This window comes from Kickxella alabastrina (genome assembly GCF_025024165.1).
Source record: "Kickxella alabastrina strain RSA 675 chromosome Unknown BX661scaffold_10, whole genome shotgun sequence".
NCBI lineage: Eukaryota > Fungi > Kickxellomycota > Kickxellomycetes > Kickxellales > Kickxellaceae > Kickxella > Kickxella alabastrina.
In genome coordinates this window covers 179,237-206,470 of record NW_026251481.1, presented here as the reverse complement: position 1 = coordinate 206,470, position 27,234 = coordinate 179,237, and the positions used below count along the sequence as shown (strand labels likewise).

At 48.8% G+C, this 27,234-nt stretch overlaps 12 protein-coding genes across 12 annotated transcripts; 6 read left to right on the top strand and 6 right to left on the bottom strand.

Annotated features, from left to right (window-relative positions):
* Positions 1–234: 234 nt before the first annotated feature.
* BX661DRAFT_198145 (uncharacterized protein) lies at positions 235–801 on the bottom strand (the record flags this gene model as incomplete). The annotated part of the gene is made up of 1 exon (XM_051538201.1): positions 235–801. The coding sequence occupies one exon, from the start codon at positions 799–801 to the stop codon at positions 235–237; it is 567 nt and encodes a 188-aa protein (XP_051391869.1).
* Positions 802–1,818: 1,017 nt separating this feature from the next.
* On the top strand, positions 1,819–3,807 carry BX661DRAFT_142900 (heat shock protein 70 family; the record flags this gene model as incomplete). Its single annotated transcript, XM_051532974.1, has 1 exon — positions 1,819–3,807. The coding sequence occupies one exon, from the start codon at positions 1,819–1,821 to the stop codon at positions 3,805–3,807; it is 1,989 nt and encodes a 662-aa protein (XP_051391868.1).
* A 241-nt stretch (positions 3,808–4,048) lies between these two features.
* Positions 4,049–4,921, bottom strand: BX661DRAFT_138326 (RRS1-domain-containing protein; the record flags this gene model as incomplete). The annotated part of the gene is made up of 1 exon (XM_051532714.1): positions 4,049–4,921. A coding segment is annotated over one exon (873 nt), but the record flags the coding sequence as incomplete, so codon positions are not given.
* A 1,088-nt stretch (positions 4,922–6,009) lies between these two features.
* BX661DRAFT_13084 (uncharacterized protein) lies at positions 6,010–6,706 on the top strand. Its single transcript, XM_051532556.1, has one exon. It carries the CDS (start codon positions 6,219–6,221, stop codon positions 6,573–6,575), a length of 357 nt encoding a protein of 118 aa, XP_051391866.1. The 5' UTR covers positions 6,010–6,218; the 3' UTR covers positions 6,576–6,706.
* Positions 6,707–7,314: 608 nt separating this feature from the next.
* BX661DRAFT_127872 (uncharacterized protein) lies at positions 7,315–7,545 on the top strand (the record flags this gene model as incomplete). Its single annotated transcript, XM_051532496.1, has 1 exon — positions 7,315–7,545. A coding segment is annotated over one exon (231 nt), but the record flags the coding sequence as incomplete, so codon positions are not given.
* Positions 7,546–8,029: 484 nt separating this feature from the next.
* On the top strand, positions 8,030–10,025 carry BX661DRAFT_181914 (5' nucleotidase family-domain-containing protein). Its single transcript, XM_051535841.1, has one exon. The coding sequence runs from the start codon at positions 8,128–8,130 to the stop codon at positions 9,856–9,858; it is 1,731 nt and encodes a 576-aa protein (XP_051391864.1). The 5' UTR covers positions 8,030–8,127; the 3' UTR covers positions 9,859–10,025.
* A 4,208-nt stretch (positions 10,026–14,233) lies between these two features.
* BX661DRAFT_181909 (pre-mRNA-splicing factor Slu7-like protein) lies at positions 14,234–15,686 on the top strand. Its single transcript, XM_051535840.1, is given in 2 exon segments — positions 14,234–15,425; positions 15,444–15,686. 2 exon segments carry the CDS (start codon positions 14,270–14,272, stop codon positions 15,623–15,625), a joined length of 1,338 nt encoding a protein of 445 aa, XP_051391863.1. The 5' UTR covers positions 14,234–14,269; the 3' UTR covers positions 15,626–15,686.
* Positions 15,687–16,035: 349 nt separating this feature from the next.
* BX661DRAFT_181906 (acyltransferase ChoActase/COT/CPT) lies at positions 16,036–18,001 on the bottom strand. The gene has a single exon (XM_051535839.1). It carries the CDS (start codon positions 17,960–17,962, stop codon positions 16,058–16,060), a length of 1,905 nt encoding a protein of 634 aa, XP_051391862.1. The 5' UTR covers positions 17,963–18,001; the 3' UTR covers positions 16,036–16,057.
* A 343-nt stretch (positions 18,002–18,344) lies between these two features.
* Positions 18,345–19,350, bottom strand: BX661DRAFT_198139 (citrate lyase beta subunit; the record flags this gene model as incomplete). The annotated part of the gene is made up of 3 exons (XM_051538200.1): positions 18,345–18,593; positions 18,617–18,854; positions 18,893–19,350. 3 exons carry the CDS (start codon positions 19,348–19,350, stop codon positions 18,345–18,347), a joined length of 945 nt encoding a protein of 314 aa, XP_051391861.1.
* A 391-nt stretch (positions 19,351–19,741) lies between these two features.
* On the bottom strand, positions 19,742–21,172 carry BX661DRAFT_142903 (Mycolic acid cyclopropane synthetase-domain-containing protein; the record flags this gene model as incomplete). The annotated part of the gene is made up of 1 exon (XM_051532975.1): positions 19,742–21,172. One exon carries the CDS (start codon positions 21,170–21,172, stop codon positions 19,742–19,744), a length of 1,431 nt encoding a protein of 476 aa, XP_051391860.1.
* Positions 21,173–22,252: 1,080 nt separating this feature from the next.
* Positions 22,253–23,377, bottom strand: BX661DRAFT_198137 (uncharacterized protein; the record flags this gene model as incomplete). Its single annotated transcript, XM_051538199.1, has 1 exon — positions 22,253–23,377. One exon carries the CDS (start codon positions 23,375–23,377, stop codon positions 22,253–22,255), a length of 1,125 nt encoding a protein of 374 aa, XP_051391859.1.
* A 227-nt stretch (positions 23,378–23,604) lies between these two features.
* BX661DRAFT_181902 (uncharacterized protein) lies at positions 23,605–26,372 on the top strand. Its single transcript, XM_051535838.1, has one exon. The coding sequence runs from the start codon at positions 23,636–23,638 to the stop codon at positions 26,339–26,341; it is 2,706 nt and encodes a 901-aa protein (XP_051391858.1). The 5' UTR covers positions 23,605–23,635; the 3' UTR covers positions 26,342–26,372.
* Positions 26,373–27,234: the final 862 nt, after the last annotated feature.

The following is a 27,234-nucleotide window of genomic DNA, read 5'->3' as shown; positions in this document are numbered from 1 at the left end:
CCAAAGCACCAGTCAGACACAAACACTAAATACTTCCCCATATATTCAAAAATCTGGACTTTTTTTTCCAGTTTTTAGCCTAAAATCAGAAAGTTTTTAAAAATTCCCTGCTTAAGAAGCTGGACTTTCGCTATAAATGTTTGGAAATTCTAAAAATCCATTTTCACTAGTCTATTGAATCGGCGATGCAGTCGATGGCTAGCAAAAGTGGGCAGGGGGACCGCGTGTATATTCTCAATTGTTGCTGTCCAAACAAGCGCTTCTGCCGCAGTAGAGCACCCGCCGGACTGCATCGCGAAGCCGCACGTCCCACGGCAGAAACTGCTCTGTCGTTTTCAGCGGCGGTTCCGGGGCACTGACTGACCCGTAGACTCCAAACGTCGCTGCGGTGTCCGCCGCTGGCTCTGCAGGGGGCTGGTAGTATGTGCACAGGAGAGACCGGCCCTCGCTGTAGAATAGGCTGCTCGATTCCGAGCGGCAGTCGTCATCGCTTCCATCACCGCTGATTTTGGCAGCACAGTTGCTGTTATCGCCGTCCTCGCCGTCCAGCATGTCGCCGTAGTTGGTCTCATTATATACACTTTTTTTTTGCTTTTGCTTTTGCCCCTGGCACCGGCGCTGGGTCGTGGCAGCAAGCACTGATTCCAGCTGCTGTATGCGCTCGGCGCGCCCGCTCTGCCACTGCACAGAATCGGCTTCGCCGCTGGTAATACTGCTCTGTGCCACTGTGCTAGATGACTTTGAGAGCCAAGTGTCACTTGGATCTACGTTGAACATGACGGGCGGTTGGGGCGGCGCCATGGGATCTGTCTCTGGGTATCTTTGCGCAGACTGTCTGTGATTGCACTTGGCTCTGCTTCTTTGGGTCAAGGTGTGCTCGAGTGCGCGTACGGGGCTTTTTTGGGGTATCAAAAATTCTCTCAAAGTGGGTGGGTGTATGCAGTGCCGAAAGCGAAGGTGTCAGTCGGCGGAGGTTCTAGCATTTTCCAATGACAGTGCAATGCAATGCCAATGACAATTCTTTGAGCGCAGCTCAACTCGCATTCGCGCATATCGGCTTGCTGCTTTTGCAAAAAGGAAAAGCGTGACTCGCCTTTCTATCATTTTGAACGCTGCTCCCTTGCGACGTGGCAAAAAAATACAAGCCGGTTTGCTATTTTCTAGCAATGCCCCGCAGGCAGTATCCCATTCGTGGGGACCGTTTCAGCCAATTAGCGATCGCAATGTCACAGATGATGATTATGTGCGGGCTGCTAGCATTCTTTGCAATTGTAAAAAAACATCAATGTATCGCAAATGCATGCGCGCACCTCTCTGAATGTCTGGTATTTAAGCACTCGCGAAGGACACAAACGCTCCAGGATAACGTAAAAAGCATAGCAACTGCGCCGGTATCGTCTTCTCTCTCTTCTCTTCTGTTCTGTTAGCTTTATTTTCTCGCACCACTTTTTCTCTTTTATTTTATATTACATTTATTCTCGCTGTATTGTAAGTATCCACGCTGTCTACTTTGCCGGCAACTGGCGCTTGTGCAACAACTTGTTCAATTTTTTCTGGCGCACACTTTCTCGGTCTCAATTCTTCCCAGTTGCCACCACACCGGAGCATCTGCGCATTTTTGAAATAGTTCCAATTATTTTATGTGTTTGACAAGTCAAGCATTTGTACTAACAAACACCATCCCTGCTTTTTGCTCTCATTCTTGCGTTTCTTGTAGTTTTGTAACAGAAAAATTCAGCTTGTCTGCGAGCTCATCTTACACAGCTTTCTCTTGCACATACAGTTACCCGCTCACTCTTTGGTTTACTTTATTCGACAATGAGGGGGATCCACTTCTTCCTCACGCTAGCATTCCTGCTGCTGGCTGTTTTCACCGCTGCGCCTTCGGTCCGCGGTGAGGAGTCAAAGGAAGACTATGGCACCGTTATCGGTATTGATCTTGGAACAACTTACTCGTGCGTCGCCGTCCACAAGAACGGTCGCGTCGAGATTATCGCGAACGAGCAGGGTAACCGCATTACGCCGTCATGGGTCGGATTCACCGCCGATGGCGAGCGTCTGATTGGTGACGCTGCAAAGAACCAGGCTCCCAGCAACCCTGAGAACACTATCTTTGATGCCAAGCGTTTGATCGGTCTTCGCTACGACGACAAGGAGGTTAAGCGTGACATTAAGCACTGGCCGTTTGAGATCACCAACAAGGACGGCAAGCCCAACTTCCGCGTCAACGTCAAGGGCGAGAAGCGCACCTTCAGCCCTGAGGAGATCTCCGCCATGATTCTCGGGAAGATGAAGGAGGTCGCCGAGGCTTACCTCAACACCAAGGTCACCCACGCCGTCGTCACCGTCCCCGCTTACTTTAACGACGCTCAGCGCCAGGCCACCAAGGACGCCGGTGCCATTGCTGGCCTCAACGTCCTGCGCATTGTCAACGAGCCCACTGCCGCCGCCATTGCCTACGGCCTGGACAAGAAGGGCAAGGAGCGCCACATCCTCGTGTACGACCTGGGAGGTGGTACTTTCGATGTCTCGGTTCTGGCTATTGACAACGGTATCTTTGAGGTGCTCGCCACCTCCGGCGACACTCATCTTGGTGGTGAGGACTTTGACAACAAGGTCGTCGAGCACTTTGTTCAGCTCTTCAAGAAGAAGACTGGCAAGGACGCCCGCAACGACAAGAAGGCTATTGGCAAGTTCAAGCGCGAGGCCGAGAAGGCCAAGCGCACTCTTTCGTCCCAGATGTCTGTCCGCGTTGAGATCGAGTCCCTCCTTGACGGTGAGGACTTCTCGGAGACCATCACCCGTGCCAAGTTCGAGGAGCTCAACAACAACCTGTTCAAGCGCACCCTGAAGCCTGTCAAGCAGGTTCTGGAGGACGGAGGCATTTCCAAGTCCAAGATTGACGACATTGTGCTGGTCGGTGGCTCTACTCGCATCCCCAAGGTCCAGAAGCTTCTCGAGGAATTCTTTGACGGCAAGAAGGCCAGCAAGGGTATTAACCCCGACGAGGCTGTCGCCTTTGGCGCAGCTGTCCAGGCCGGCATCCTCACTGGTGCCGCTGGCACCGACGATGTCTTGCTTCTTGATGTCAACCCCCTGACCCTCGGTATCGAGACCACCGGCGGCGTGATGACCAAGCTCATCCCCCGCAACACCCAGATCCCGACCAAGAAGTCGCAGATCTTCTCGACCGCCGCTGACAACCAGCAGACCGTCCTCATCCAGGTCTTCGAGGGCGAGCGCTCGCTCACCAAGGACAACAACAAGCTAGGCAAGTTTGAGCTCACCAACGTCCCACCTGCTCCCCGCGGCGTGCCCCAGATTGAGGTCACCTTTGAGATTGACGCTAACGGCATTCTCAAGGTCGGTGCCATCGACAAGGGCACTGGCAAGGGCGAGTCGATCACCATTACCAACAACAAGGGCCGTCTTTCCGATGAGGAGATCGAGCGCATGATCCGCGAGGCCACCGAGTTTGCCGACGAGGACCGTGTCCTCAAGGAGCGCATTGAGGCCAAGAACACCTTTGAGCAGTATCTGTACAGCATCAAGAACCAGGTCACTGACAAGGAGCAGCTCGGCAGCAAGATCAGCAAGGACGACAAGTCGACCGTCATGGCCGCCATCAAGGAGGCTGAGAAGTGGCTCAGCGACAACGCCGCTGATGCCACCAAGGAGGACATTGACGAGCAGCGCGAGGAGCTCGAGTCTGTGTTCAACCCCATCGTGTCCAAGCTGTACGGCGGTGCCAATGCCAAGAATGACGACGATGATGAGGATGAGGATGCCGAGCACGATGAGCTCTAATCTGAAATTTTCTTTCACTTTCTCTTTTCACTTTAAAAATTTGAAAATATCACCAAAACAACAATGGCAACAGCAATGCCAATGGCAATTGTGCTTGAAATGGGCATGACATGCCATGACATGGAATTTAAATCAGAGCTGAACTCACAATATGTTATGTATTCAAAAGAAATTATGTAAATATTTTTGCAAAGGCATGCATGGGCCCTGTGTCGCACCATTATTTTCACTTCGACTTTGATGCCGCCGCCCGCTTGGCGTTGTTAACCGCGCGCTGGGCCTTGCGCACATTGATGACGGTCGCCTTGGATTCGCCCTTGGCCACCCGGTTGAGGATATCCATGTTCTTTGACTTTTCGCTGTCGGCGCTTCCGACCAGGGGGTCGAACTTGCGCTTCAAGCCCTTGGTCTTCGGCTCGCCCTTGAGCTTTGTGTCAAACTTGCCGAGCGAAGCCGTCGACTGCTTGGACAGAACCAAAGCCTTGTGCAGCTCGCGCTTGCGCATCTCATGGGGCTTCATGCCCTTCTCCACAGCTACGTTCTCCTCAACGTTTCTCTGATTACGGCGTGTATTCTTCTCAATCCGGGCCTTCTTCTCATCGCGCCTGACCTGGTACTGATCCTGATACTGGTCAGCTTTGCCCGGAACCTCGATCAACCACGGCTTCTGGTCGTCGTTGTTGACGCCCTTGTACCCGTACTTGCGTCTCCACTCACCCTGATCCTCATCAAAGACCTTGCCCGTAGACTTGCGCTTCTGAATGCCCTTGATCTTGGCAAACTTCTCCCAGCGCGTTGGCGGCTTCTCCTTGGGAATCGGCTTCTCGCGCGGCAGCACGGTGGTGGTCTTGGGGAGGGTCGCGTAGACGCTGTCCTCGTCGACAGTCGTAGGCAGGCCAAAGAGCTCATTAATCATCTGCTGCGCGCCCTCGCGCGAAAGCTCCTTGAGGTATCTGTCCCGGGACTGCTGACCAGCCCTGAGCCTGTTGTCGTCCAGCATGTTCATGTCGAAGCATGCGAGGAGTCCGAGGTCAAACTCTGTGGGGATCAGACGATCAACCTGAATGGGCTTGAACTTGTTCTTGTGTTCCTCAAGAATTCCAGAGACATCCATTGTTATGTTAAGTGATATAATAAAAAGTGTATGCTGTGAAGGTGAAAGGGTAATATAGTTGTGATGGAAACCTTTCAAAAAACCATGCATAAGTGTATACGAGAGCAATAACTTTTATGGAATGCAAAATTTTTTAATTGGATGCCTGGAGATTAAGATTAGTGGAGATCTGGGCGTTGTTTGGGTGTTCGTTTGGCGTTTTCTTATTTTTTTACTTAATTCGGTTTGCAATAATATTCAACTTCCAACAAGCACAGCAAGACAAAAATAAATGGACCAGCGATTTTACCCCTTATAATTATTGGAAGAGAAAACAAAAAAGCTTAATATCATAGTGATCTAGTGATCACTGCATTATGATTAAATGATTTAATCAGCCCTATATGCACAATGGGGCTAATTACGATGCAGTTCAGTTATGCTCCAAGCTGACCTCATATGCCTTTCCCTTCCACGCACACAATAATATATCTGCGATCGTTCGCCTTGTTGCTGATGGTAATGCCAACGTTAGTGCAAACTTGAACACGCGGCAGATGGACATACTGGCTCTGATCCGGGTAATGAAACCATCAGGAAAAATGCTGGCACAAATTACATGTCCTTAAGCAGAAAAACACTCGAAGAAGATAATGTGAATAATACAAGTTGATTGGATATCTCTGGCACATGTTTGCATATTTTGCATATCCCAGTGCCAATCGTATGTTTTTCCTTTAATATTTGTTTATATTTGTAACCCAAACATGCGCCTCGTTTTTATTATTTTATTTAGTTTTCTTGATAGAACTTTGCTTGTGTAATTCTAGGCAGCTTTGTTTTCTTGGAACTTTTCATGCTTCTTTCATTCACTCTTTTATTCCTTCGTTGATTGAATAGTGGCTGAGAAAATGATGAAAGAGAATAAAGACAAATAAACAGGAGTTGGAAAGGTGGGGGTGAGAAATGGCGTGGGGAAGAAAGAGGTCAGAAATCAACAACGGGGGCAAATATAATCGAATGGAACAATGCCCATGCAGTGTGTCGGTTCTATTTCTATTCCATTTTTCCAATTTGGCCGACCAAAGGGTACATGCGTAGGAAAAAAGTCAAATACAAACATGCAAAACAATTTTCCAGATACCCCTTTTTTACTTTATACGTCCTTTACCTCCATTATTTCATTCTTATTATTTTACTTATTCTTGTAACATCTATTGTCTATTGAGCACCGCACTAACAAATCTATGTACGCATCTTTCCAACATCATATCTAACGACTGTAACAATAACAACAAAGCGTACAAATTAATTGACAATGTGGAGCGATACCAAGCCACCGGCTAAATCGGCACATACATGGTTGCTGCTATCAGCGCTGTCGCTGCTACTTTTGCTGCTGGCCAGTCCGGCCAGATGCACGCCAAAGGAGCTGGTGATCAGCTATCATGTCTGTGCAGATGGTCAGGGCTGCCATGTAATTGACCAAGTGGCATACCACGATTCGCACATACTATTACTGACATCGACAGACTACAAAAAGAGGCTGCAGGTAACGAAAATAAGTATATTTGTTAGTTTTATATGGTCGTCAGGTTATTGCAAGCAAGCCATTGGGCTAAGACACATTTGTGTATTAATTGCACTTTTACAAAGTATAGGGTCGGATAGTTAATATAGGCACTGGTAGTCCAAGTGAAATTTTGGCAGAACGGGCTATTCGGGGAAAGAGCAACCAACACTCAGTTGGGCTGGTCCGCTGCAGCAAGAGCTCGCTGACAGACATATTGCGCGAGGCAGCACGCTTAGATTTTGGTGGCATCCTCATTACCAACACAAAAGAGTGCGGCCGCCCGACGCACGAGTTCCTCAAATACGCGGCCAGCGTGAGTTTTCCTGTCGCATTTGTGTCGAGCAAGATTTCCCGAAGGATATGGATGATGCAGATGCAAGCCCAGAAGCTGCAAGTGCACGGGCCAGAGGCGGTTGCAGAAGACTTGCACCAGGATGCATTTGTGTATATCAGCGCGCTGGGCGATGGCATGGGTCACACCCATCGACACATCTTTGTGCGGATCCTGGCATCGACGCAAGCTCTGCTCGTCACTTTGGTCGTGTTGGCCATTGTCATATACCTCGCATTGGCGTGCACCGTGGGGTCTCTGCGCAATATCCCGCGCGAGATAGCACCTGGGATATTTGGCCGTCAGCCAGAGCCCGTCGATCAAAGAACGCTGGACAGGCTGCCTGTAATTCCAGTTGAGTGGGATGTATCGGGGGTGTGCGACAGCGACCAGGAGTCCCGGTACGAGACGCCCGAGATGGAGTTTGACCCACAGTGTGCTGAGAAGTATGATTTGCAACAGCAGCTGGCCGGCATTATTCAGCGTTGCGGCACGGGCTTGTATTCGTTTATGGACGAGACTTCGTGCGCCATATGCCTCTGCAACTACAGCCCCGGCGAGTCGTTGAGGCTGCTCCCGTGCAGGCACGCATTCCACAAAAAGTGCATTGACACGTGGCTTTTGTCCAAAAATATGACGGTGCATTGTCCTGTATGCAAGTCCAGTATTATCGACGGGTTGAGGGTGCTGAACGAGCATGGGTACACAGAGGTTCTGGAGCTGGCATTTGAAATGGATAGCGATCAGGGCAGAGACAAATGCTGCGGCAGCACAGACGACAGGGGTTTCAAGCCAAGGTCAGACGGAGATGCTTTTAGTTCTCGCGATCAGACATTCCGCGAGGATGGTAGTTTGGTAGTCCGGGGCTTCTTTTCAGTCAAAAATGCTGTCTGTGGCCTTTGGACAAGCCGGCAACATGCCTAACCCTTTTTAATCTTTATATCGAGTTTCAAATGAGCGCAACATGTGGCTTTATAATTAATTAATGTTTATACGGTTTTATGTTTGTTTACCCTCTTGTCGAGATAACGGCGCACATGATAAATAAAAGCAGTCACACCACTGTAACAGATCTGTCACTCCGCGCTGCCGGGTTAGAAAAATTCGAAATGATTATAAAGAGTGAGAGGCCACATGACGACATCTCTATATGAAATTCATTTTGGTTTTTACAGTGGATAACAAAGAAAAAAGACGTACGCGCGCGTTTCATTTCTGACTCTCTTTTTAGCTACTAATATTGCATTATCTATTATTTTTTACTCTTTTTGATTATTTTTCTTACCTTGCTCGCTTTTCAAATTCCAAGTGTATATTACTTGAATGCTACGCTTGCCCTCAGCCAGAAACGCGGTCATTTCAAATGGGCGTCGCAGTTGCCCCTTTCCAATTGGCAACCTTGCCCTGACACTGACACAGAAACCAGCAACCAACTCGAAACGCGTATCTCACTACAGCACCAGATGTGCGGACGAAAATGGCGCGCACTTGCCTGGTATCAAAGATGCAATCGAGTCCAACCCGTATCTGCGGCATCTGAGCTCTCGTTACGACATGGCGCGGAAACTTTGCATGGAAGACAGCGAACGATTTACCACAACGCACGCGCACCAGCGGTTCCAGCCCTCGAGCCAAGATATATTCCCAAACACCGAGCTTCGGCTGAGCAAAGTGCGCACGTACGGCTTTGACTACGACTACACGCTTGCTCGGTACACGGACAAGCTGCCGGAAACCATTTACACGATGATCCGCGACGTGCTAGTGAACAAGCTGCTTTACCCTCCGGCGTTGAAGGCATTGAAGTACGACAGCACATTTGCGATCCGTGGTATCTCGTACGATAAGGAGACCGGATGGCTGTTTAAGTTGGACTCCAATTATAACATTGCGATGGACACGATCCACTATGGACGCGAGCCGCTGCGCGATCTGGAGGAGGTCTATACCTTGCACAATGGGCCACATGTGGCACCAGCTTATGTGAAGGGTCAGCTCAACCAGCTGAACGATCTATACAGCATTCCAGAGGCGACTATGCTGGCGGATATAATTCAGTACTTCACGGAGCACAACATTCCGTTCCATCCGCGGTACCTGGCCGAGGACATCCGCACGGCGGGGGAGTATATTCACAAGGGTGATGGCATTAGCCTGAGCCCTTTGCACAAGACGATTATGAGCAACATTGGCGACTATCTGGAGCGCGCGCCCGAGCTGCTACAGATCCTGGAGTCACTCAAACGCGAGGGCAAAAGGCTGTTTTTGCTGACCAACAGCGGCTACGACTATGTCAACACAGGGCTAACATACCTGTTTAACACGAAAGACTGGCGTGATGTCTTTGACGTGGTCATAGTCGGTGCGCGCAAGCCCAGCTGGTACATGTCACACCGGCCATTCCGTCTTGTGCCGACCGGTCGCGGGGGCACTAGTGTGAAACCCTGGGCTCTGGTGGATCACTTTGAGGACGGGCAGGTCTACTCTGGCGGCAACCTCATGTCATTCACAAGCATTACGGGGTATTCCGACCGCAACGTCATGTACTTTGGCGACCACCTCTACTCTGATCTCCGCGACCCCTCGATCCAAAAGGGATGGATGACCGGCGCAATTGTAAGCGAGCTCAAGCACGAGCTTTCGGTCATTCACACGCCCGAATACCGCCAGTGCGTGTCGTACATTCAGCTGATTGAGAAAATACTGAAGCACTCGCAGCAGGAAACGCGCAGTCCCGAGTTTATGCGGCTGCCAGCGGAGGAGAAGGAGCGATTTAGGCAACTCCTGGATGTTGGTCGCTTGGAGCGTCGCCGGACGAGGTGGCGGCTGCGTGACTCGTTCAATACTAACTTTGGCAGTGTTTTTAGGACTGAAAAGTACCCCAGCTTGTTTGCTACCAAGATCAAGTCCTTTGCCAACGTGTATACCGCCGATTTGTCAAACCTGGGCGCGTATACGTCAGATTTCATTTTTTACCCTAAACGCATTACCCAGGCGCACGAGTCGCGCCTGCCCGAAGTTGACGATTTGCTGGAGGATATTCTGAACAGTTAGCTGCTTTTTAATTTGAAAATTGGCCTGTTTGCACTTTGAATGCAAAGTATATGAAGGTTGTTGATGACTTTATTAAATAAAAGACCAAGCCATGAATAGAAATAAAAATAAATAATACATGAGAAATTCGCATTTTCATCGAAAACAGTAATAGATATATAAAGCTGACATGAACTATTACATGAGAATAATAAAAATCACTTTAGTTTATTACTGCTAATAAAAAATGCCTTCCTGTAACCATTGTATGTTAACCATGTACTGTTAAAATACAATGTCCCTCTTGTATCTCATGAAAGTATAGGCTACCTTTAGTTTGGAAATCAATTCCGCATCAACAGCCATAAGGCCTTTCTTCTATGGAGAAATTCTTGGTATTGATATTATGCATTTTTGATAATATTACAAGTTTAATAAAAAATATAAAAGTTTCGTGTATATAGCTGTGCTGTGCTGTGATGTGCTGTGCTGGGCTGTGTAATTAAGTTGTTTGGTCGAAGGATTTGTTCATTCTATACTATTTTTTAGTAAGATAATTTTGGGGCTAACAATAATGACAATTGTACTAATCTCTTCACGAGACATAATGAGTTATGTTATAATAAGAGGGTGGTGATTTGAGTGAAGCACTAGTCGCCTAGTGTTAAAAGTATGTTTTGTTGATTTATAAAAGTTTTTATTATCAATGGAATCAAAAGTAGAACTAGGGCTGGCTTCATCTTATATATCTTATCTTTATTGTGCACTTCACCAATTGTGCACTCCGTTGGTGAGAATCGGTTCTTCCGTAGACAGCCTGGCCTCTTGGCGTATCAAGGCTATGATTTTCGCATATGCACGTTCAAGAATATGCATTATGGAATGGAAGGATATATATCACAGTTTAGGCACATGGTGTTGCATGTTGCTTTACTGAGATTAATTGATTACGCACCTGGCAATTAAGAAATGATAAGATTATAGTTCATTTGTTGTGTTAAAAATATATATTGAACTAAAATAAAGCTAAGGGATGAACGGCCTCCACTGTTTATATTCATTGGTATTTATGTGTGCGTATGAATTCCCGCATATCCAAGTAGGGAATTAACTAGCGATTGATTCATTAGTCAATCGCCGGAGACAAGCCGCAATTTCTTGTATCACATTATTTATATGCCAAAGAGAACATATAAAAGGTGTGGCTGTCGGGTAGCCAGGAATTTTTCTCCTTGGAAAAAGTAAATATTCTTTTTGATTTATACCTCTCTGTAACATATATCAGGGTGTCATTATTGTGTCCCCTGATTTCATCCTGCATGGTACCACCAATGCCCTGTTAATTGACATGTTGAGGTTAAGAATCGTGAAACGAGTCTTCAACATCCACTTCCATATCATCAGGCTACTCAACAACATATTTCCAGCTTTATTCTAATTTATACTGTGTTGTTCTGCGGCAGTTTGTCGTGCTCCATAAAAATGTGGGTCTAAATCGATATATTCAAGTCTTAAAAATTACTTAACTGAAAAAGGGGGCAGCGCTGTGTAGGCAGCGCTGTAAACATCATGGTGTTTCTTGATGTCAGCCAGCAATAACAGAAATGTGTATAGTGGCCATGAGGGCGATCTTGATTCTTGAAAAGGGAAGATAGTAGCTTGAAATGCGTGTTGGGCACCACAGTTTATTACTACTATTAATCTATTTAGTTAAAAGTTTTACTCAAAACTTTATTTAAAAAGCACTATCAATGGGAAAAGCACACTTGTAATGACCAACATGGGTGGCAAAAAGGATGGTGGCGCGCTTTTATCCGATTGCAGAGAGTATCAATGACGACGAAGAAAATAATTTCAGAGACAATGTGTGCAATGCAAATGAGCAGGCCATTTTGTCAGCGACTGTATCGTTTTCCAAGGTCACGTTTGCCATGCCGCTTAATCTGAGCACAGCTGGTATTTCCAGGATGGATTATCATAATCCCGACAGGCATCGGCTGGTGCAGCGTTTAAATTTACCACGTGAAGGCTTGAGCATACAAATATATTGTTATAGATGTTATAAAAAATATAAACAAAACTATATGCAAAATAAATTGACCATGTTGAATAATAATAATAAATATTTCTTATGCATATCAATGCTCGACACTGGCTATGCAAATATGTGCTTAGTTTGAAATAACTATTATATTGAAGGTACCATACCTTTCCTTTAAAAAATTCATTTTCCATCCCATGCACCTCTCGAATAAAAGGTCTGGTTTACTTAGTAATTTGGCGTCGTTGAAAATAGCCACCAGATTGGTATCACGGACATTAAGATCGTCATTTTTACGACTCAAAAACTCGAGGAGACTAGATGTCTCCCTCAGACTCACATGAATTTTTGTATTGGTTTTTGACAATATAATAGTAATATCAGCCATGGTAGATTCTAACGAATAATATTGAATTTGGAGTGGCTCTTGTATACCCGTATGGAAATTGTGTAGCTGATGATGGTGGTGTTGAATGATGGAGAAAATATGTTGAAGAGGAGGGCAGATGCCTGGCATTTTATACCTGAATTACCAAACATATAACTTGCCTTAAAGTGGAAAAACACAGCTATACTCTTCACAGCTTGAGTAGACAAAACAATTGCAAAATATTGGTCTACTCCCTCTCTATTCCTTTCTCTATTCCTTCCATTTACTTTTCTTTTTGTTGGCATCCATTGCACATTTGTAACAAAGTATACAATAAAAACCTCTATTTATAGGCCCAACAAGTTGAAAAGTTATATTAGAGCGTTATGCTCAAGTCGCAAAGAATAAAAAAGCTCCAAAAGCTCTGAAATAAATACAATTCCATGATCTAGCTGTCAAAAAATAAGCCAAATCGACAGAAAAGTATTCTATTTTAAAAAATTACAGAAATATATCTTTTCCCCTAGCATAATCTTTTTTTGCTGCCTCCAATTGATCCAAAGCCTATTTCCCCCGCCTCTCACATTGCACATGATGAGAATTTCTTCAACACAGCGTAAAAATATTTTTGTTTACACCCACTTGTGCTTTTTCCCTACCACCAGTGCAAGAATAACGGACTTTTTCTGCGTTGTTTATCGTGCGTTTTCTCTTTTTCTTTCTTTCATTTATTGTTATCTTATTAGCACTGTTGAGCAGCCTGATGATATGGAAGTGGATGTCGATGAAGACTCGTTTCACGATTCTTAGCCTCAACATGCCAATTAGCAGGGCATTGATGATACCATGCAGGATCAAATCAGGGGACACAATAATGACGCCCTGATATACCACTTCATTCTGTAATGTTAGTTCTGCTGGTTATAATATATTTATATAAATGAGACTACAAAAAGAGCTAAGGAGTTCACTATTCAGAATTCGCCGTGCGCATGAAATATCATAAACATATTTCATGCGTTTACTCTGTCACGTGACTCAGGCCCATTTTTAATGTTACAGTTATGGGTGCCGGGAGCCGAGCGCCCAGTAACCACACTACCATTAGGACTGCCATCACACGCTCCAATCGTGTCACCATTGCATGTTTCAACTGTGTGGACATCACACGAGCCAACTGGGCTGTCTCAAAAATTTACTGCCACATAAACTGGTTCAGGCTGCTGAACGCCAAGAGCTGCTTTATTCTTCAAAAGTACATTTCTGTCGATTTCCCTTAAAATGCAATTAATTAGGCCAAAAATTAAGAAAAATGTTCACGATCTGTGTTATGTTAAAAATATATATTTGAACTGAATGAACTAAAAGAAAGCTGAGAGATGAACAGCCTCCACTGTTCATATTCATTAGTATTTATATGTGCATATGAATTCCCACATGTCCAAGTAGGGAATTAACTGGCGATTGATTCATTAATCAATCGCCAGAGACAAGCCGCAATTTCTTGTATCACAATCTGGGTATTTAACCCAGGAAATATATCTGCTGCTGGGAGATTCAACGGCTATCACACATTGCCAGCTTTATTCTAATTTATACCATGCTGTTCTGCAGCAATTTATTATTGCTATTAGCATATTTATTTTTGTTTGAACTTTTTTACTCAAAATTATTTATTTAAAAAGCAATACCAAAATGGGTGTAAAAATATTTTTCCAAATACTGAATGTATATTTATTAATTTAAATCTGATATACGGTTCTGCGCATTGGAACTACAAAAATTTAAGGATGGAAAGCAAATTTCCACTGCGCTCTTTATTACTTAAATAATTAAATATCGACCTATCATTGCATACGTTTTGAAGATAAAACATATTTGGTCAAAGCATTACACGTGATTGGCCCAAACTCATCTTTTAGCGTACAAACGGATAAACTAAATTATAAATATTTTGGGCGTAAAGAACAAAAACAAAAACATTAACCTAAACATCTATTTTTTATTTATACAAAATAATTATGTCATCATCAAACACATTCGGAAAGGGCAAATTGAGTCGCGAAGACTACAAGAAACAAAAAGACCTAGATGCAGCGCGCAAAGCCGGCACAGCACCGGCCGAGCTCGACGAAGAAGGCAATGCGATCAACCCGCATATTCCAGAATTCATGTCTAAAGCGCCCTGGTACATGGACACCGGCAAACTCGGACTCCAACATCAACGCAAAAATGCCCTCCTATCCAATGATCCTGGTGAGTCAAAAGAATGGTATGCGCGCGGAACTCGCTTAGGCAAGGCACCAAAGGAGTTTAAAAAAGGAGCTTGTGAGAATTGTGGAGCAATGTCGCATAAAACTAGGGATTGTGTGGAGAGGCCAAGGAAGCGCGGGGCAAGGTGGACTAATGAGGGATTGATGGCAAATGAGGTTGTGAGGGATGTGAATTTGGACTATGATGCGAAGAGGGATAGGTGGAACGGATATGATGCAGAGGATCACCGGAGACTGATGCAGGATTGGGAGCTGGTAGAGGAAGCGCGGAAAAAACGCAAAGCCTCGGAACTCGACGCCATCAAGCAAAACAAAACACAGCAAGATGCCACCGCCGCTGCCAAATCCCATGTGGAGGATCAGTTTGCGTCCTCGGATGAGGACGATAATAAGGAGGACGAGGATAGGGAGGAGAAGAATGGTGGCAATACCGGCGTTAAGTCTCGATCAACAGTGCGGAACTTGCGTATCCGCGAGGACACAGCCAAGTATCTGCGCAACCTCGACCCGGATTCCGCCTACTATGACCCGAAAACCCGCTCGATGCGCGAAAACCCCTATGCCGGTAAAGACACCGCGCAGCTGGCGTACTCCGGAGACAACTTTATCCGGTACTCTGGCGACGCACCCGAGGTTGCCCGCAGAGAGGTGTTTGCGTGGGAGGCTGGAGAAAGAGGCAACCGCGGGGCGCATTTCCAAGCTAACCCTACTCAGACTGCCTTGATGTATGAGGAGTTTAAGGGGAAGCGCGATTCGATGAAGGGTGAGAAGAAATCGAGGATTTTGGCGCAGTATGGTGGTGAGGAGCATTTGAAGCAGCCGCCAAGGGAGCTGCTGGTGCAGCAGGAGAGATATGTGGAGTACTCGCGGGCCGGAAAGGTCATCGAGGCTGGTGCCGGGGCCGGTGCTGGTGCTGGTTCCAGTGCTGGTGCTGTGGCTGGGAAAGGACCGGCGGCAGAAAACCTGGCAAGGACACGGTTCAAGGAGGATGTGTTCCCAATGAACCACAGCTCGGTGTATGGGTCCTGGTGGGGCGACGGGCAGTGGGGCTACGCGTGCTGCCACCAGCTGCCACGCAACTCGTACTGCACAGCAAAGAGATAAAGCTTTTGTTACATCAACATAAACCCCTTTTATTTGGCCATTCACAGCAAAGAAATAAATACATTTTTGTTATATCAATATAATGCATTTTTTACTTGCACACTATAAGAATAATGCTAAGTATCCTGCAAATCGACATCCTTCCCATTCAGATTGAGTAGCAACCTAAAAAGTGTAGAAACTAGTGGCAATGGACCACTATAGTTGACGATATTATCCAGTTCGCTGCTTCTTTTCAAGAGAAGAAGCAGGGAAGATGGGTTATTGCGCACACGCTTGGGCTTGTGGTTGTGCTTAGGCTTGAGCGTCGCTGTAGACTCAGCCTCAGCCGACTCTGACGATATCTTTTTGCGTGGAAAACGGAGGTTTAAAATCCTCCGCATAAAAATCTGAACTTTCGCTATAAATGTCTGGAAATTCTAAAAAATACATTTACTTGGACATTACATGCTCACCAGCGGCATACAGATCAACAAGCGTGCGCTTGATCGTTTCTTTGAAGGCCGGGGCGTCGGTAGACGCAGCCGGGCGCCAGTCCGAGATGCTGAACTTGATGTCATCGCGGTCCATTGCGTAGTTGATTCCGTACCCGCCAGCGACCACTGGCGCGAAGCCGCCGCGGAACATGTCTCCAGGCGTGGTGTTCGACGTTGACAGCACAAAGGCTGACGACTGCGCAAACGCCGGGTCAACAAACAGCTCTGCGCGCTCGGCCTCCTCCGGCGATTTCAGCTGCGCGCGCAGGCCGAGCAGATGGCGGTCGACGCCCTGACCGGCAGTGGCCGCAGCCGTCAGCTGCGTGTGCGTGGCGGCAGCGCGGCGGAACAGCTCCAGCTTCACGCGCTCAGCCACGTGCGGGTCGTCCAGCGCGCGCGCAAAGGCCTGGGCGTCAGCCGTGCACGAGCGAATGGTCTCGGTGCGGCCGTGCGCAAAGCGCCGCAGCGACGCCGACTCGTACGTGGCAGCCGGTTGGCCGTGGTGGCGCAGGTATGCGGCCTGCAGTGCCACCTGGAAGAACGCGTCGGGACTGACACCCAGTGTCTTGATCCACCGGGCGCCAAAGTCACCGACGCCGCCGAGCAGCACTCGCAGGTCGGTGGCCAGCGCCCGCGCCTCGGCGCGCGCCTGCGAGATCGCATTGGCGGTCTCTGGCGAGACGTTCCAAACCAACGGCTCCGGCGGTGGCAGGTCGGCGGCTGGCGGCAGATCCTTCAGCGGGCCGCGCTCGCGCTGCGCTACCTCCATGAGGATGCGGCCGGTGGTCAGCGCGTCAACCGGCGCGTGCTCACAGTTGACGCCCAAACGGCCGTCGGCCAGCACCACCAGCTGGATGGCCTTGTCGAACCACCGGTTGGCGCCGCCGTCCGAGTGCGCAAACACTGCCAGGCGCCGCTCATCATCGCGCATGTCTTCTGGGTTGACGTCGGTGTCCAGGCTGAGCCCGAAGAGCGCGCGGTCGGCGGACTCCAGCGCCGCGTGGTTGCCAGCGTCACGCTCTAGGTGTGTGCGCGCGCGCGTCCACTGGTCGCGGTGCGCGGCCGTGAGGTTGGCGACGGACGGCACGGCGCCGGCACGTGCAATCAGCTTGTCGACCCGCTGCGTGGCGGCGGCCAGCTGCGCAGTGATCTGCGCCAGGCTAGCGCGCTGGCCGCTAGCATTGTACACCGGCACCTCGACGGCCTGCGTGCGGTACATCACCAGAATATGGCGCGCTGTCGCCGGGAACTGGTGCACCAGCTGGTCGCAGCCCGGACGCGGCACCCGCGTAGTGCCGAATTGCCACATGAACTGCGCCATGCACAGCGGCTCCCCGCGCAGTGAATCGACCGGTACGCTGCGCGCGTTGATCATCTCGTTGAGCTCCAGCATGTGCGTGACGACGCGCGCTGCGCGCTGGATCTGCACACCTGTTACTTGGCCGCGCTCCACGTGTGCAGGCGCCGCATAGTCGGGGTTGTCGCCGAGCTGTGCAAACCAGTTGACATTGATATAGCTGGGCCCGCGCCACTCGAGGTATGCCTTCTTCACCCAGATGTCCTCCAGCCAACTGTGCTCCGCCTGCCGGTCCACCTCCCGCAGCCGCTGCTGGAGCACCGGCCCTAGTCCGCCGGTGCCAATAAATGCTGACGCTGCTTTGGTTGACTGCGCGTGCTCTGAGCGGCTGAGCAGCGGCTCAAGGGACCTGAGGTACCGCGTGGCTGTGTCCTTGAGGCTGGGAATCGGCAGCCGCGGGAGCGAGCCCTGCTTGGCGAACATTGCGCCAGTGGCAGTGGTGGTAGAGTGGTGGCGTACGAGGGTGCTGGCCGTGGCTGCACGCGGGGAAGATATGCGCAGCATGTGAAATAGTATTCGTATTGTTATAAAGATTAAAGAACAGAAGAAAAGGTTAAAGAAGAGAAGAACGAGATTTTGCGGATATTTCTCCCCCCACACTGAATATACTCAGGATCCGAACGAGAACGACATGGGACTGCGCATTCATTCACACATGCTTGATAGCGCATATCCGTGTGAGCCAAAAAGCACAAGCACAAAACATAATCACAAGCGGCAGAGGCCCTTTTGTGCTTTCATGTGCCCGCGACATATGAATGCATGTGCCTGGCTTGCCTTTGCTTCCATTTACAGGGGCCGAAACCCAAAGCAAACAAATAGCATGTGCCAAGCAAAGAAAAATGAATTTAACAACAAAAAGACGGCACGTGCTTCTCTATTCCTTTCACTCGACCGTCATCCCGGCCAGTTCGGCCTGGCGCAGCACGCGGTACGCCCACTTGACCACCGGCATATCAATCGCCTTGCCGTCCAGGTCAAACGCGCCACGGCCAGCCTCGTAGTTGACCCGGTACCCTTCGACAATCCTTGCCGCGCGGCGAACAGCCTCCGCCGGCGGCGCAAACATTCTCTGCACCTCATCAACCTGCGCCGGGTGAATAACCTGTTTCCCAGTGAACCCCATCTCGGCACCCTCCCTGCTCTCCTCGCCAGCACCTGTGGGCTGCGGAAATCCATCGTCACCATGTCGATCGCCTGCAGCCTAAACGCATGGGCAGTGGTCGCCACCACCGACCGCGCATAGTACAGTTCTCTGCGGCCAGGCGTGCGCAGAATGCCAGTATCTGCGCAGTAATCCTCGGCAGCAAACAGCAGCGCATCCGTGTGCTCAGATGCCTGGGCGATTTCGCGAATGTTCAACAGTCCCAGCGCCGTTTCGATTCCGGCAATAATGCTAACGCTGCGCCCTGACCTCTGGATCATCTCCGATACGCCCGGAGATCCTCCGGACGCTCAACCTTGGGCACCATGATGGTGTCGAGGTACGGCGACTCCAGGACCACCTCCAAGTCGCGCTGCTCCAACCCCGACCCCACGCTGTTAATCCGCACGCCCAACTCGGTTCTCTTTTTATGTATGCCCGTTCCCTCGTTGGACAGCAGATTGGTTGGGTTTTCGGAGAGTGCTTGGAGGACGAGGGAGCGCGCTTGGTCCTTGCGGTTGAGCGAAACGCCGTCTTCGAGATCGTACATTATGCAGTCAGCCGCGGACGTGTAGGATTTGGCTATTTTGCGCTCGTCGCTGCATGGCACGTAGAATACTGCACGTCTGAGCGACAGCGAGGAAAGCGAGAGCCCACTGGGCACGGGCGCTGCGGTACTGCCGGTGGAGATATGCCGCAGGTGGCTTACCGCGGATCTGAGTGCTGTGGATCTGGCGAAAATAACCATTCTGAATACTTATAAAACGAGATGAGCTGAGATGAAATAAATGTTTTTGCTTATGAAAGAAAGAAATAGTGATGTCTCGAGAACGCTTTAAACGAAAACGACGTCTTTAAAGAGAATAATAAAAACGAGGCCTGATAAAACAAACAAGCAAATGAGTGAAAATTGAACCACGTGCCGCTGTTGTCGATGGATTTTCTTTATCTCCCGCCCGGGGTTAGGTTGATCTAAGAGGGGGACCGCTGATAGCCTTCTAGGGTTAGGTTGGTTTGGGACCGATGATAAACTCTAGGGTTGGATATTTCCAAGATCTAGGACCACACACACCCCTTCAACAGCCAAAAAAGAAAGAAATACGGATCAATTCAAATTCCAAAAAACAGTATATATATTTTTATTGGACCGATCCGCTCGGCATCTCAACGCCCATGGGCGCACGCATCAGCGCCGTGCGGTCAAAGGCGTTGCGGTTCTTGTGGGCCAGAATCTGGTAGCAGCTAGCCGACCCCTGGCGTGAAATAATAACCGACCAGGCCAGGAAGATCTCCCAGACGCGGAACCAACGCTTGCCATAAGTCTTCATGATCTGCTCCTTATTGCGCATCCAGTTCTCATACCAGCGGCCCAAGGTCACCGAGTAGTGCACGCCAACAGTCTCCACGGTACGCACCTCGAAGCCGGCGGTCTCCAGCTGGGCAACCACCCAGTTGAGCGGGCACGAGGCATCCGCCCCAGGGAAAATGTACTTGGCCATGAACAGGCCCCAGCTAAAGTCCTCGTATTGCCAGGCGCCGCGCAGCCCAGCGATCTGCAGGTAGAAAAGCCCGTCGTCCTCCAGCATATCCTTGACCTGAAGCAAAAAGTCCTGGAACTTGCGCACGCCGACATGCTCGGCCATCTCCAGGCACGTAATGCGGTTGTACCGAGGGCGCCGGGGGATATCGCGGTAGTCCATGCAGAGAATGCGTGTGCTGTCGCCAACGCCCCACTGCTCTGCGCGCTCATTGCCAAAGGCCGTTTGGTTGCGGCCCAGCGTGATGCCGACAGACTCAGTGCCATAATTGCGCGCCGCGAATGCTGCCAGAGTGCCCCAGCCGCAGCCAATGTCCAAGTGGCGGTCGCCTGGCTGCATACGGATGCGCTCGCAGACATCGCGCATCTTGTTATCCTGCAGTTCCTCCAGCGTTTCGCGCCGTGTCTCGTCCCCAATTAGCCCCGAAGTGTACACCATGCGGTCACCCAAAAACGCCGCATAAAAGTCGTCGCCTCGATCATAGTGGTCACGCACCTGCGTCTCATCCTGCTTCTTCGAGTGCCAGATCAGCTCAGGAATCCACTGTGTGAAGAAGAACTTGGCCACATTCAGTGTAATTGGGAAAAACGCCCAGTCATAACGCTTTTCGAAAATCTCCAGTGCGTCGCCCGTAAGATCAATGTTGCCGTCAAAGTAGTTTTCGAAAAACTCCTCCATTGGGATTTTCTTCCCGCCGTGGTACTTGGCCTTGAGCTCCTTCTCCAGAATCGTAATGTACTTTTCCAGTGGTTCATTCGGCAATGCGCAGATTTGCTCCGTCGGTGTGCTGACTATCCACGAGTGCGCGACAAGAGATAATGCCCCGATCGGCAGCGCCAGGATGGCTGTCAGAACTAGATAACTGCCGAGGCTGAGGCTGAGGAGGCGCTTGAGTAGGTAGGGGATTCCCAGTGCGAGTCCGTAGAGGATGTAGCTGTTGTACTCGCGCGCGCCGCCGCACTCATATGGGAGCGTGGGCGCGTAGACCGAGGGTGAGGAGAATGGCCGTGTGGCCTTGCGCGTCCAGGACATGGGCGTCGTGGGGACAGACTTGGTCTTGGGTTCTGTCTCGACCGCGGGTGCGGGCTTGGGCTTGAGATCAGCCTCGACAGCAGGGATAGGCGCTGCGACGATTGGCTCGGTTGAATCCGAAGTCATTATTAGTTTTTTATTTTGTTGCTTGACTTGACTTGCGGTATATATACTCGCTCACTTAGCCAGCAAGGGCAATAATGAAACAATAAAACAATAAAAAGAGATAACGGAAGGGAACAGTGAACGAAGAAGCAAACCCAAATAATAAAATAAACAAAAGAAAGAAAGAAAGAGGAAGTAAACAAAATAAAAAGGATGTGGTTTTGATACCTTTTGTGAGCAGGAACCAACACGTACTGTACGCTCACTATAATCAATTGTGCTACTTTCACAACAAAAAATGCACTTGGTTTTGAGGGAAACACAGTGCCTGAACCAGACGCAGTGAGAAAATGAAAAGGCCCAATTCTCAGCTCGGAGAAGACCAAACTTTTCTCTTTCTTTCTTTCTTTCTTTCTTTCTTTCTTTCTTGTGTGTAAGCACTCTACTTGACAAAAAACCTTGCTGCTGGGACTGATAGAACAATTGAAATCGCGTTCGGAGAGACAATCACTTTTAAAAAAGAAACATATCTCCTTCACCCCCTCGTCCTCTAAATACACGCCAACACATTATTGTTGTAAAATAAATTTAGGACCAACCAACTTCGAGACTGAATACAACTCGTTTGGTCCAATTAGTTCTGCGAATCCCTCAATGTCAAAACACCACGATAGAATTTTTTTTTATAAAAAAATTTCCCAATTAAGTGCACAGTGCCGTTTGCGTGGGAGACACACTCAATCTCACAAAATCTCACACTACGTCAGAGTATCCTCTGTTTATCGTCACGCAAACCAAATACAATAATTAAAAACAAATAAACAGTCACTCTATTCTTTCCCTCAGCCACTCCCAGCTTCATTTGCCGCCACTTGTAAAATAAACAAACGAAAAAATTATTTACACTATTCCCAAATTGCATGTCTACATATCAAAGTGTGGCTTGGCCCACTTCATTCCATTACATTGGCCCAATCAGCACGCGTTTTTCTGACATTCCGCGCGGGTCCCTACATACATCGTATACTTTTGCAACGGATTACCCAAAGCCTGTTGCTGATTCTGGTTCTGTTGACCACCAACATTCATCAGCGTAATCTTCGTGACCGGACAATCCACCATCCCGCCGTGCCCAGCTCCCGGCATACTCTCGAGCACAAACGACCCAGTAACAGCACTTTTCCACCTCGGAATCATATGGTCGCGGTAAACACATTGTCCAACCTCAATGCTCCTTGCACCCTGCTGCCCACCGCCACCAGCAGCCTGCTGGCTCCCCTGACTCGCCGAAGATGCGGATTCTTGTGACGCCATCCTAACCAACCCCGACCCCTCAGTGCTCCTCAAAAACAACCCACTGGTTACCACACAGAGACACCCCAGGGCAAGATGTACCTGCTGTAGCGTATCCACCATCACCTGTTGGAGTCTAAACCACGGCGTTGCGCGCTTGATCTTCAACCACATATGGTCGCTCGTTCGCTTATCCAGCCAAAAGTTCGCCCCAAGCCCATCTACAAGAAGCACCAAAGGGGCATCTATATCCTGCGCGTACCGCGGGAGCAGCGCTAGTGTGGCCACCAGGGAGTGTGTCGACTCGGGTGTGAAAACGCGAATACGGCCTAGAGCCTCTTCCACCACCCGCTCCTCCTCTTCCTCCTCACTATTGTTGAATTCCAGCCCCTTGTTTTTTTCTATTAATTCCCGTGCGCGTTCGCGTATTTGATGCGCCAGGATATCCATTGACATTTTGCCGTCAATGTCCACCAGAAGAACGTGCGCCGAATGGCCCTGTAGATCAACAGTCGTGCCGTTGGAAAGCTTGGCTGACCGTGGCATTGCGGTGGATACGCAGATTCGGTAGAGCATTTGTGTTTTGCCGCTGCCTGATGCTCCTAGAAGCTCAAATAATGGTGGCCGTGGATGTTGCTCCTCCTGTGTGATGTTGGCTGTGTGCTCCTTGAGTGCGTCGTCTAGGGGTGGTATGCCAGTGGTTATGTTTGGGCTGCGGAATGCACTTGGTGTGCGCTTCTTGCCTAGTATGCCATGGCCGCTTTCGCTTTCGACCTGCGACAGTAACCGCTCTATTTTCGCGTACATTTTGATGAATGAAATTCGAATAATAAATATTTAAAAAAAATGGTTTTGTGAGAGAAAAAAATTGCAATTCGTTTAATTTTTTTACATATCGCAGCGGATGTGTGCGCAGCACCATTAATAGAAAAATTGAAACCCTGGTCCCAGGCTTGAATGCTGATCGGATCAAATCAGTCGTGTTGTATCCTTACAGTATTCATTTTTTCTTGCTTTTCTGTCCTTCACTTTTATTATTTTATTTTATTTAATTCAACTCTTCAAATGTCGCAGCTGCTGTTTTTGAATCCCCGCACACGCAGCCTGCTTCTGCTGACCACGCCCAAATCCCTCACCAACCTCGCCCTACGTCCAGCTCGATGGCAACAGCAGCATCAGCATCAGCACAAAACTCACCAGCATTTCCACTCTCCGGCAACTCCCAAACCGAGCATCCAAAAGCAAATAGACACACTCATCGACCAAGCCACTAAGCTAAGCACCGAAACCTGGACCACATCGGCACAGGAGCAGCAAGGAACCCAAATAATGACCCAATGCTGCCAATGGGTAGCCAGCGGCACAGTCTCTGAAACCCAAGATATCCGCCGTATCTGTCATATCGCCGACCACCTTGCCCATCATATTCTACAGCGCAACAAAACTAGCTTTAACCCTGCCTTGTTTGTCAAATATCTCGAGCTCTATGCTACTTTGGGCCGACCCGATATCACTCAACGCGCCTTTTCGAGGATTTCCACGCAGTGGAGGCGGCCCTCCATGCACGCATATGCTGCACAGCAGCTGGCCCTGTTGCGGTTCAACGGTGACAGGGTTGCTAAGAACACACCCCTGCTCAGGGCCACTTTGGATGTAGAAGATCCCGCGGATGTTATTTTGCGCCGATTGGATTTCCACACAGTCACAGGGATTGTCGAGGACGCCGTGCGCAGGGAGAGACGCACACGGCGGTTGATCAAGGTGCTCGAGTACGGGTCATATACAGCAATGGGTGTTCTGGTAGCCAAGTGGGCGTGGATCGGCAACAGTGTTGTTTTGGCCGGCCTTCCTTTAGTGCCTAAGATCCTGGCTTCCGCCGCGGCATTGCTGGCGGCCGCCGCGTGTGTACGCCTGGTGCTTCGGCATTCCATAATGGGTTCCTTAACTACCCCGTTGCTCTCCAGTATGTCTGATTCGCCCGGAAAACCCGTGGACGATATTAATGCTGAGCCACTTTCGGAGGAAATCGACTCCGAGGCCCGCCGCATCCTGCGCCGTGCATTCCCCGCTTCGCCTTCGGATGAGGCCATGATGGAGATCAACGAGGTTATCTCGGCAGCTTCCTCCTCTTCTGCTCACAAATCACAAAGACTACGGCTTTCTTGGAAACTCCGCCTGGCCCTGTCATGGAGCAAGTTTGCCCGGCGCTACGCTGTCGTCGAACCCTCATTGATCAGCCAACACGACCTGCGCCAGCGACTAGTGGTCCAGTGGCTGCGCAATATCACTCATATATTTGCGCATAAAAACAGCCACTCGACAATTTCACCAGGCACCGTGCGAGTGGCCTCGGAGTCTGTGATTGAGTTTGCAGACTTTGTAAAGACGCATTTCGCTACCATTCCGCTGGCGCTCACACAGGACGATATCATAGTAATGTCCAGATTTATCGCGGACGAGGCTAATCCCAAGGCCATTTGTACGTTCCTTGATTTGGCAGCTGCGGGCAACCTGGTCCTGGTGCGCGGCACTAGTTTTGGTTCTGGTAGGGAAACCCTGTTTACAACGGTGACGGGGGCAGAATCTGAGGGCACTACAGCGACGCTACCCGAAGCCGAGCTGCACAAACGCCAGGCCAGTGCCACCATTCTGACTTTTGGCGCATGCATCGGCCACCTACTGCGCCTTCCATCGGAACGCACTATGGCCAATGAGAGCATCCTTGGTGCGCTTAACAAGCTCATAGATATCCAAGACATGCCCATATCCGCATCACTCTGTCGCTCGGCATTCGCTGCCGCAACAACCCCCCTGTTTGGCGCGTCGCTGAAAAGTCGTCTAGAAAAGTCACAAAATCTCATCGACTGGCTCGAGGAACGGCACCGCCGCGACGACCCGTATTTGATACATATCCTTGGTATCAAGGGTGACAGATCACTGGCGAAAGTTGGTTGGGCACCTCGTAGCGGGTTGACCAATGAATCCACATTGCCTATTGTATCCTGTGTTACCCAGTATATCGCCTTGTTGACACGTATGGAGTCAGCAAGCGGGGTACATGCTTTTGTTAGCAGGTGGTATTGGGCCGGTATCCTCAGCCCAACTGCCTCAGTGCAATGTCTGGCTGCTGCGATTCACGATATTGTGTCATCCCACGGAACCAAATCACTGTATCTGGATAATACAATGCTGGACGCTGCTGAATCATGGGCATCCTTGGGCTGCAGTATCGCTGCAGCTACCATCACCACCCCTGCAGCTACCACCACCACCCCCGCCTCTGCCAACAGCCGACAGCCGTCGTCGGTATCGGAAGACGAACTGGCCTCGCCACTGTACATTTTGCTGACAGAAACACTCAATCTCTGTCAATTATTGACACTCGAAAATCCCAAAAGCTGTAACTCCGGACTCCGCATATTCACTGCATGGCGTACTTCCACTGATCGCTCGCCGCACCTGCTGAATCACGCAACACTCGAGTTCAACATGACTGCGTTAAGGTTTCTGGTATCGCAGGCACAGAATGACTCGGAAAATAGCGCTATGTATGTTCGTTTGGCTGCGAGTGTTTTGGACTTGATGCGCACTTTAAAGCAGACACCGGTATTGTCAGTTGTGGATGATTTGCGTGCGGTGGATAGTACTGGTGGTGGTTTGTCGGGTGTTGATGTTTCGGAACATATTCGTTTTTGGACAGAGGCCACAAAGAAAAAGGAGTCAAATAACAACAGCAATAAGATGTCATCCTTTGCAAAGTCGTTGTTGTGATTTTTTTTAAATATTTTTTTAATATTTGAACACATCAATATTCAACATTTAAATATGTTGTTTTCTTTACATTCCCTGTTTATTTTGTTGATAGTTTTTAACAACACATGTCTACACTATATAAGAAAATAATGGGGCTACAAATATACTATAAACCGACATCCTTCCCCCAGATAAATATTTAGAAACTAGTGGCAATAGACCACTATAGTTGACGATATTATCCAGTTCGCTGCTTCTTTTCAAGAGAAGAAGCAGGGAAGATGGGTTATTGCGCACACGCTTGGGCTTGTGGTTGTGCTTAGGCTTGAGCATCGCTGTGGACTCAGCCTCAGCCGACTCTGACGATATATTTTTGCGTGGAAAACGGAGGTTTAAAATCTCCCGCTTAAAAATTTGGACTTTCGCTATAAATGTCTGGAAATTCTAAAATACATTTTCAATAGTCTATAACATTTTAATGCATTAAAAAAAGTAACAAAAAAAGAAAAGAAAGGGGGGTGTGGTTTGGCAAGGTAGGTGGGGGACAAGAGGTGAAGCTTGAAGTAAAGAAAGGAAAAAAAAGTAGAGAAAAAATCTAACAAGTGATACATATCAAAATGTGTAGAAAAAAGCAAGAAAAAGGGGTAATAAAAAACACATAACAGAATATAAAAAAGAAAAGCTGGGTTAAGGATGGGTAAGGTGTGGGTAAGAAAATAGGAGGGGATAAGCTGATATATGTTGGTGCGAAAAGTATATGTGTGCGTGTGTATTAGAATGTTGCTTCGCTTGGCATGGTGATGCTTTAGTGAATATTAGCGGGTGTAGTAATTGAATGGTGTTGTGCAAGAAAGGTGAATATGTGTGTGTGTAAGGGGAGCCAATGCGCATACGGTTGTAACATGTTTTTT

Coding starts and splice junctions, on each gene's coding strand:
- BX661DRAFT_13084 (XM_051532556.1), top strand. CDS start 6,219: ATGTGGAGCGATACCAAGCCACCGGCTAAATCGGCACATACATGGTTG.
- BX661DRAFT_181914 (XM_051535841.1), top strand. CDS start 8,128: ATGCTACGCTTGCCCTCAGCCAGAAACGCGGTCATTTCAAATGGGCGT.
- BX661DRAFT_181909 (XM_051535840.1), top strand. CDS start 14,270: ATGTCATCATCAAACACATTCGGAAAGGGCAAATTGAGTCGCGAAGAC.
- BX661DRAFT_181906 (XM_051535839.1), bottom strand. CDS start 17,962: ATGCTGCGCATATCTTCCCCGCGTGCAGCCACGGCCAGCACCCTCGTA.
- BX661DRAFT_181902 (XM_051535838.1), top strand. CDS start 23,636: ATGTCGCAGCTGCTGTTTTTGAATCCCCGCACACGCAGCCTGCTTCTG.